The sequence below is a fragment of the Papaver somniferum genome, chromosome 8 (genome assembly GCF_003573695.1).
Source record: "Papaver somniferum cultivar HN1 chromosome 8, ASM357369v1, whole genome shotgun sequence".
Lineage (NCBI taxonomy): Eukaryota > Viridiplantae > Streptophyta > Magnoliopsida > Ranunculales > Papaveraceae > Papaver > Papaver somniferum.
Genome location: NC_039365.1, coordinates 7,841,003 through 7,851,379, shown reverse-complemented (window position 1 = coordinate 7,851,379; position 10,377 = coordinate 7,841,003). Strand labels below are relative to the sequence as shown.

Below are 10,377 nucleotides of genomic sequence, written 5' to 3'. Positions count from 1 at the left end.
AGATGTGGCTGGCATGGCATGCCATTGGCACGGTGGTGTGGCTGGTATGGTTGGCATGCCTTTGGCGCGGAGTTGTGTCTTGCATGGCATGACATTGGCACGGTGGTGCGTCTGGCATGGTTGGCATGCCTTTGGCGCGGAGATGTGGCTGGCATGGCATGCCATTGGCATGGTGGTGAGGCTGGCATGGTTGGAATGCCTTTGGCGCGGAGATGTGGCTGGCATGGCATGTCATTGGCGCGGAGATATGGCTATTAGGGTTTAGCGTGTCGAAACCCTAGTTTAAAATATGTGGCACGCGTGATTGGCACGCGTGATTGGCACGCTTGGCTAGCATGCGCGGCTGGCATGTGTAGAGATGATGCCATTCAGTACCAAGGACTCTGTCGTGGAGCATGGCATATACATAAAAAAAAGGTACCCCGGTAATTTTACGCAGACATGTTGAATGGTTTAATAAATGTGCTAGTGGGGACATTATTACTCAAGTGTAACGTCACTGTTTGACTAAGGTTTTACGATGTTAACCCTAACCTAAAAACCACTATCAACATGGCGGAATAATATACCACAAGCTTAGTATTTGATCGAGCTTTCCTTAGATTTTTCATCTCAAATTCGGATTTTAAATAGCTTTTAAGGTCTCTTATTACATCAAGAGTACACATCATGTATGTACCATCAACATAAATAGTTACAACTCCAAATCAGGAACTTTCTTATGAATACGCAAGGAAAAATAACTTACTTGTCTATCCCCTCCAAATCAAATAGCCACTTAGACGGGTATACCACATACGCCTGATTGCTTGAATCTATAAGTGAGCGTTCTATCTAACTGTAAACACCTCTGTGGTTTAAATTCATTTGATTTGGGAAACAAAAGTCTATCAAGTACTTTTCTAAATATCTTTTATCTCTTGATTCTTTCAGAGATACGTAACAACCACATACAGATGCTGCATTTCAAGTCCTTGTGAGAAACCTCGCGCCACAAGGCGAGTCTTTGTAATTTAAGACTACTTTCTTCTCATTATGCTTTATGACAAATTAATTATGTATGTCCAATAGGCTTTACACTTGGTTGGTTAGTATTACCACACCATATACATGTATATTTGCCAAAGAACTAAGTTCTACCTGGATTGTATAGGCCAAATATGTTATTTATTTGAAATTAATGAAAATAAAGCATGGTTCGATCTCATTGTGCTCTACTTCTGGAGAAACTATTTATGGATTATATCATCACTGTGCACGCATGATCCTTCCATTGACTCATGTGCATTCGCATAGTCCGTCAGGATTTCATTGTTCTCTAGAATCATTTAAAACTTCGGAGCGTCCTCCAGGATTTCATTGCACATGTTATAACAAGGTGTGATTATCTCTCGGTACATCTAGAGGTTTTGCGGCGTCTTTGTTCTATCTTGAAAACAAATTTTGAGCAATGCTGCGCCCGATGATCCAATCGTTGTAGTCACATTATAAGGAAATAGTTCAACAACTAATTTAAATTACTTAAGAGTTTCGTGTAATAAGTGGTGTGACCTTATTACGTAATAAAATAAAATCTATCTCATTTACTTTAGAGTGTTACCGTTCATGAAGATGATATACCTTTCATCATAATGTACGATTGATCCTTATAACTCAAGTACTTTTGAGCATATCTCAAGTGCTCTAGAGGATTTCAGTCTCGTGTAAATGATATTCTTTTCATTCCACAAGAGCATACACTTGATATAATTCTTCGCATAAAAAAATTTCTTTATTTTAGTTATTATAATATCGGTCAAATTATCATGTAAACAATAGTTTAGGATCAAATCATGCAGAATATAAAATCTAACCATACGAATTCGATTGAATAAAGATAGACAATAAGAAATATTGGAAAAGTTCTTGTTTCCATTAATGTTAACGTCTAGCTAGGATATGACATTCTCCAAGAATATAGTGAGTTCGTTTTCCTTTAAACTCCTTATATCTCTTATAGTTGACTACTAGTATATGATACTTGCTTTACAATGCTTGTACCATTCTCATTAAAATACTTATACCAAGATTTGCAACTTTGATTTATACGAGTCATAATTACATCTTTGTCCCATTATAGATAGATACATTTACTTTGTATCACTACTGATGGAGCCAGAATTATATCTCTGACTTATGAAAACTTTTGTGAGTTTATTTACACAAAATTGAGGTGCGCTTTTAATTACAACATATCACTGTCAAATTTATTGACTCATTATAGTTTAACAAGTGGATTACATCCCACTGAACATTCAATTTTTGGTGAAAATGAATGTTCAGACAAACTTCCTTCAAAGCATTACGTCGTCTGAAGTTAATATGTCGCCTTGGAAATGTTGAAGGTATGGCTTCCTCTTTGAATGGTGTATATTCATAAGTGGAAGAATTTTTTATGACGAAAGTATTGTCTTGTGCACACATACTTCTACATCATAGACTCTTTAATGGTGCTCAAGTACTTCTGAGTCAAAAAAAAAGTAAAATAAGAGTCGAATTGGTTTAGTCAAAGTCTGGTCAACTATTTGGTCAAGACCCGGTCCATTGGGTTGACAAGGTCATGGTTAATGAATATAAACATGTACGATCCATTATATATGAAGTATTCAGGCCCATTGTTAATAAGTTTGAAACTATTAGCATATGGGCCCAAAACATATGGTTAACCCTAAAAATTGAAAAATTATTCTTTCAACTGTTTTGATCGACAAATAAATGCATCATGGTCCAATCATGATGGAATTTTTACAGAGTGGCAGTAGCCGTATTAGAGGAAAGAGAAGAAGCTTTAGCACCAACATCAGTTGGGTAAGGGAGCATTGATTCATCAAATATAACATGACGAGAGATATAAATCTTGTTGCTCTTAACTTCTAGGCATTTGTATCCCTTATGGCGATCACTATATCCAAGGAATACACACAGTAGAGTTTTTGGCTGCAATTTTTTACTTCGAAATTGATTCAAAAGTGGATAACAGCGGCAACCAAAAGCTTTCAAAAAATCATAGTCAGGAAGGCGATTTTGAACAAAAAAATAGGGAGAATTATTGGATAAAACTGGAGTAGGGAGACGATTTATCAAATAAACAGATGTTGCATAAAATTCAGCCCAAAAACTCTCAGGAAAACCACTTTGAAGCATCAAAGCACGACCTGTTTCAGTAATATGATGAATCTTTCGTTCAGCAAGGCCATTTTTTTGAGGCGTGCTATGACAAGAAGATTGACTTAGAATACCGTGTTCAAATAAGTAAGATTTCAATAGATTAGCATATTCAGTACCACTATCAGTTTGGAGTACTCGTATAGTTGTAGAGAACTGTTTCTCTATCATAGCTTGGAAGTTGAGAAAGCAACGAAAGACTTGTGTTTTATCAGACAGAAAGTAGACCCAAGAGAAGCGAGAGCATTCATCAACAAATAGAAGAAAATAACGAAAACCACAATTAGAAAGAAAAGGCGCAGGACCCCATAAATCTGAGTGTATAACAGCATCAATTTTATTGGAATAATCATTTCTAGATGAAAATGGAATACGATGGTGTTTAGCTCCTACACAACTAGAGCAGATAGACTTAGAAGAACAAAGACTAGAATCAAACAATAAACGAGTCTTGAGAGAATTAAAAATAGTATCATTAGGATTTCCAAGCACATATGCCACACAGTGGGACTAGTTCGAACACCAATAATGGTAGCAGATAAGGCTGGAACAGAAGACAATCGAGAATCTGATGAAGCACTAGGGAAAATAGTATACAGTCCATCGTCATTCTTTCCCTTGTACAGAAGAGCTCCTGTTAGTTGATCCTGAATGCAAAAACCATCACGGTCAAAAAAAAAACACAGTTAGAGTCACGAGTAAGTTGGCCAACATAGATAAGATTCTTGGCAAGTGATGGAACATGTAATGTGTTTTTCAGTAGCAATTTGGAGGAAGGAGAGTGAAGAGTAATGTCACCAATTCCTGTGATAGGTAATAGTTTACCATCACCAACTAGAACTTTATCATTACCATTATAATCATAACGGTTTGTCATCTGAGAGGAATCCGATCTCATGTGTGCAGATGCAGCTGTATCAGCAAACCACTGGTTTTCATACGGCATTGGTTGAACTTGCAAAGATGAAAAGGCCTGTGGGAGATAAAAGTTTGGAGTTTGTGCAAGCCGATGACAGGACTGAGCTGTATGAACCTTCACACCACACCACTGACAAGTAACAACTTAGTTTTGAGGTGGTGGACCAAGCACAGAGCCCATGTTGTTGTTGCGACCCCGACCATAAGAAGTAGACTGAAATCCACCATTTTTGCTAGCACGACCACCATTGTTCCAACCATTAGTATTTGCATTGCCATTCCAACCATTATTCCAATTAGTTCGACTACCAGAATTATTGTAGCCACCTCGGTAAGAGTTGAAGTAGTTACCACAACCAAAACCTCCTCCACTGCCACGACCAGAATTGTTGGAGAGACCACGACCAGAGTTATGTTGTTGAGGTGAGTTCTGTTGTTGTTGACCAACACGACCAGCAGGAGCTCAAAAAAAAAAAGAAACTGGATTGTGAATATCAGCAGCGTGTGTTTGCAGATTTTGCAAATATTGAAGATGAGATTCATGATGTAATAGTAAAGCATGAACTTTAGTAAAGGTAGGAAGAGTGGTCCGAGCTATGACTGTTGTGCAAATATTAGACCAATCAGCACCCAATCCACGTAGAGTTGTGGAAACTAGCTCAAGATCAGACACTGGTTGAAGAACGTCTGCCAAGGAATCAGATATTTCCTTAATCTTCAGAATATATTCAGAGATGGAAGAGTTACCCTTTTGAATAGTTGATAAGTTTTCTTTCAATTGAAGAATACGTGCTGGGTTAATGGTTGCATATGTAGAACGTAGATAGTTTCATACTTCACGAGAGTTTCCCCGTTCGGTTCAAGGAATTGGATGCATTCCCTAGGAGTTGGATTCTAAGGAATACAATTCCTTGAAACGAACGGGATGTAAGGTTGATGTGTATACGTTAAGAACAGACTGGTGGAAGCCTGTTAAGACCATAACCACTTGCTTGTTTCGTCAACAAGGAAATAATCCAGGTGTTCTTGCCAACGGAGCTATTCACTGGATAGGAGTTATCACCTCCCAAGGAATTTCCACTAAAGCTATAGTTTCTTTAGTAACGAGAAACTCATTGATGTCCAGGTCCAGCTTCAGAAATTACAAAAACGTACGGACGTTTAGGACTGTTGGGAGATTGCCTTTGTCTAGTTTCGTACGATGACATTTTGTATATTGATGCATGGATGATGCAGGATCATGGAGTGCAAGAATCTTGGACTAGGTTATCCACCAAAAACAGACTACCAATGACCAAATTGGTTTCTCTACCAATAACACAAAGTGTTTTCTTTAGGCCTGTATTGTGTTTAGATAATGATCATTTGATTAATACTTATGTGCCCTGGGGTTATAGTTTGCATGATGAGGAAATTGGAAGCATTAGAATATTTCCCGTCCATTCTGGAGAGAGAGAGAGATTTATTTGGAAAGTTTAGTTTCACTCAACTCGGGTACTTATGCAGAAACCTACAAGCGAAGAACATATAAGGATAAGCCGTAAGAGATTCAGGCCAAAGTAGTATATCTAGCTCATGTACTTGGTTTTACTGTTTCCTGTTATTTATCAGGGCCTATGTCATTGTCAAAGTACTATTGTTATGATTTTTCATTTTTCTTTTCAATAAAATGGAAGTGTTTTATCATGGGACGAATTCCACCAAGCTTTTTTGTTTTTTTAATGGATGAACATAACATGCAGCGGTAAAGGTCTGGCAGGAGTAGATTTTCCTGATGTAACATATTCATATGTAACTGTAGAATCGATACGCTTAACAAGTTTTATCAAAACAGTGCTGTATATAATTGCTTCTGCTGTTGAATATGTAGCTGCTACAGACGAGTTTATTGTTTTCTTTGGCAAAATCTTTCATTTTTGTTGTCAACCAGATGAATGATACTGCACTGTAACATTAATCTTATTTTGCAGGTAGTCTATAAAATTTTTCCGACTCATTACATAGCTTATGCATCCAAATTTGTTCATGGATCGACTTATCTCTGCTTTAATCAAACAATAAAATTCACAGGTGGGCAAAGCATAAACTTCAAGATTTTGTTTATTGATGATGGTTGGGATTTGAAAAAAAAAAAAAAAAAAACTCATCACTACTAGCAGTCACCAAGGCCAGATTCATTAAATTTGTTCGGTTTTGTAGGACTTGCAAGGCCAGATCATCAAATTTGTTCGGTTCTATAGGACTTGCAGAATCTAAAGACAAGTCTTGGTTTGATCCACTTATATCTGCTTCATTGTGAATAGAGCAAACGGTTGAAAGTCTCTTTGTCATTCAAATCTAGGCCAAGCATAGACCTCCCTCCTCCAACTCAGAGGGTCGAAAAGATAACCTCTTGCCACTTGCATCAAAAAACTGAATTCCATGTAACTCGTCTGAACCTGCCATTCTACTAACATAATTTTATTCATCATTCTCGTCAGATCTACCCCCTATGGCCCTATCTCCATTTCATATCCATCCTTCTCTGTAAGACCCCCAGCTTCATTCTCATTCTTCTAAAAAAAATCCCTATTGAAAAACTTATTAAACAGACATGCATGGACCCTAAAACAGGATTAAGTGGATGCATAATATAAATGACTTGACACAAGAACAAAAGTCTAGCAATCATAATTTTCATTTACAGAACCAAAGAAGATAGAGAAGGTTATGTATATATACTATGTATAGATTGATCAAAGTGAGTAGATAAAGACTACCACAAACAAGAATTATCTCTGGATAAAAGTAAATGAACAGAATTTAGGCCATGCTTTTATTAGGATACAGTAAATTACAAATCCATCCTAATATAGCATAAAAAGCACTAACTGCAGAACTAGCTTATAAAGTATCTCTACTTCTGTACTTCCTGCCGTGCTCTTTTTTCTTTTAGTCATTGTCTTAAAGATCATTTCGAACTACTTTGATGAGATTACCAGATCCATGACTGCTAACAAAAACATCTTTTAATCGAGATATGGGGCCTAACATCCTGGCCATCCTCTGTCAAATGCAAAAATCGTTTAAAACAGTCAGTTCAGACAAGGCAGTTGCTAGACAGAACTAGAATATTTAGTGCAGTCAGATTGACGACTTTCATAAATTCAATCACAACACACGTAACACAAACAGAACAGTCCCAAATTACCAATTTTCCTAGCTTACGAACCCGAAATCAACAGTTTACTTCAAGTTCTGCCAGACAGGAAACGAATGTTTATCTTGATCGTATTGATTCAAATTATGTTAAAATACCATCTACTGCCATTTGGTATTTGTTACCTAATTTTACAATAGTTTTAGCAAAATAAAGGGCCTGACCATGTTAATATAAACTTCAAGATTTGTTTTGGCCAACAAAAACCAAGTCAACTTAATTGATGATAGTTGTGATTTGAGCATTGGCACAATAAAACGCTTATCACTAGTAGCAGTCAAGCAGATGATATCTATTACCATAAGACTTTATGAGTGGAATGCAAGTACACTCTGACGACTCATTATCCAGATTTCTTAAAAAGAGGTTCAGTGTGAAGTTCGATCATTCGTTTGACAAATACATTCTTGCTTTTCTTATTTGATAGTAATGGAAGCTTTTCTTATTTGATAGTAATGGCATTTTCTATGCTCGGGTTATACTATAAAGACTTCACAAAGTCTAAAAAATAAAAAAAATCAGAACCAAAACAATGTAGATGCAAGGATACTTCAGCGACACAGCCATAAGATCTTACTCTTACTTAGTTAACAAGTAAGATTTGTCGACAGTAAACACATTACCAAATAGAGGTTTTTCATACTGGTGAATTGGAATCACAAGATGGAAAAATACTATTGAAATGTGATAGGATAGACACGCCTACTAGTGAAAAAATATGGGAGATAAAACTGAGACCTAGTACAACTAGAGGCTACAAGATCATAATTAATAAGGACAATTTCTCTAGTAGCTGGAAATGAACATGCCTATTCAGATGTAGGAAAAGGGAAAAAAATCCTACAACATTAAAGTTTTTTTTTTTTTCAGATGGAATACCTCATCACCAACAATGGTTTGCCACTTGACATGCTGAGATTGCCACCGTTGTCCAAGGATTACAAGCCCCATCAAAGTTGCAGCAACAACAACCGACCAAATGGCGTTTGCATCCTTTGCTTGCGCAATCAAGGAAGCTGCGCGCCTTTTCCACCATGCTTCACAAGGAAGGCCAGATTCATTGAATTTGTTCACATTTGTAGGACTCAAAGAATCTTGGTTTGACAGTACTGGATCACTAGATTCAGGAACAGATGAGTTTTCATCATATAAATTCGATCTGCTTATATCTGCTTCATTGTGAATCGAGCTAAGGGTTGAAGCATCATAGATACTCTGCTCTTTGTCATTCAAATCTAGGCCAAGCAGAGACCTCTCCTCCTCAAACTCAGACGGCCGAACAGATAACCTCTTACCGCTTTCATCAAAAAACTGAATTCCATGTAACTCATCTGAACCTGCCATTCTTCTAGCATTCCAATTTTCTTCATCGTTTTTGTCAGAACCCCCTACATCCATTTCATATCCAGCCTTTTCATTCTCATTCTCATCAGACAACAACGGTAAATTTTCGTGCTGGCTTGGAGGAAACACAAAATGTCCAGACATGAACATTGCCCGAGATGTTTCTTCATCATCATTGACATCCATCTGATTACCATCACTTGACTCTAAGCTTTCTGGTCCTGGAGCAGCAGCATAAGTTGATGCTGTTAAAGTCACAACTTCCCACTCACGTGTAGAAGTTCCCTTAACATCTTTCTCATCCTCCATTTCCCAAACCTAGTGTTCCTTCAAAACAGAATAAAAAGAACTCCTGAAATCAGCTATATAGTTAAAATAGTCCAACGAAGAGTAAGATCATACATACACAATCCAAATCAAGGGAAACAGTTGATGCAATGCTCAATTGATTCATTACAATGTTTACCAAAAATCAAACTCAATTACAGTCAATGAATCTGCCAGATTATTAAATCTTCAATTAAGATACAATTCATTATTCCTAGTATTAGACAATGATAATTGTAACATGATAACAACTCAAGTAACACCTACACATCATTACTATCAATCACACATATACTATTCCAAATTTGAGGACATCTGTAGCACATACAACAACCTACTCTATTATAAAGTAGAATTCTATTTCTGCACAACAGCCTTTCAAAATTTCATTTTCAGATGCCAATCATAGCAATTGAAATCCAAAAAGATAAAGCCAAAAGCAAAAATAGATATGATTCATAAGAATGGTAAAAAAGCAACACATAAGTACACAGCACGATCCTGAAATCTTAAAAAGACCTAAATCATCAAGATATTCAAATTCCCATTCTTACCCATACACGATCACACATATAAAATCATCACGATGTTGATGATGATGATGATATCAGAGTAACGAATGTCATAAATCATAATTCTAGGTTTACCAAATACAAAATAGAAAAAACTAATAATCAAAATCATGAGTAGAAATCCCTAATTTATACTTTGATTTACACAAATTAAAATCAAAATCAGAGGAAATAATCAAAACACATGCAACCAGATCTGATCTGAAAGAAAACACAATAGATTTCAGAGGAATTACCAGAAGATGTGAGGTTTTTATACAGTGAGATCTCTCAAAGTGGGAAAATCTGGGGGGATTTCGCATGAGAAATTTGGGAAGAACTGACGAAGAAGAAAGAATTAGCTGACGATGAGAGAGAGAGTATTTATACAGAGATAGTTTAGAAGAAGATAGTGATATACTGGTTATACCCGGTGATCACGTCTTAAACTGTGAGATTTTTACCGGTTAATACTGGCTTATGTGGGTCCCTTACTCTTGAAATGTGGGTCTCTTGCTCTTGTGATTACAAGATGGGGATGGGAGTTATTATGGGGTTGTGATATTAGTAGGGAAGATGATAGACTAAGAGCAACTGCAGTGGTGCGATCAAAACCAAAGATCAAAGATTAAAAAAAAAGATTAAATTTTGGGTTTAGTCCGTGTTGTGACGCAACGGTACATGATTAAAATTTCGTCAGGCGGACTTTAAAAATCCGCCCCATTTTTTTTCGTAAAATTTCATCAGGCGGACGTTAAAAGTCCGCCTCATTTTTTGTAACTTTCATCAGGCGGACTTTAAAAGTCCGCCCCATTTTTTTTTGTAAAATTTCAT

General features: G+C 36.7%; 2 protein-coding genes across 2 annotated transcripts; both read right to left on the bottom strand.

Annotated features, from left to right (window-relative positions):
* Positions 1-4,267: 4,267 nt before the first annotated feature.
* On the bottom strand, positions 4,268-6,567 carry LOC113305009 (protein FAM98A-like). Its single transcript, XM_026554125.1, has 2 exons — positions 6,477-6,567; positions 4,268-4,584 (listed from the first exon to the last, which is right to left on the bottom strand). Exons 1-2 carry the CDS (start codon positions 6,565-6,567, stop codon positions 4,268-4,270), a joined length of 408 nt encoding a protein of 135 aa, XP_026409910.1.
* Positions 6,568-6,781: 214 nt separating this feature from the next.
* LOC113304348 (ATG8-interacting protein 1-like) lies at positions 6,782-9,954 on the bottom strand. Its single transcript, XM_026553433.1, has 3 exons — positions 9,801-9,954; positions 8,201-8,992; positions 6,782-7,167 (listed from the first exon to the last, which is right to left on the bottom strand). The coding sequence occupies exons 2-3, from the start codon at positions 8,972-8,974 to the stop codon at positions 7,066-7,068; spliced, it is 876 nt and encodes a 291-aa protein (XP_026409218.1). The 5' UTR covers positions 8,975-8,992; positions 9,801-9,954; the 3' UTR covers positions 6,782-7,065.
* Positions 9,955-10,377: the final 423 nt, after the last annotated feature.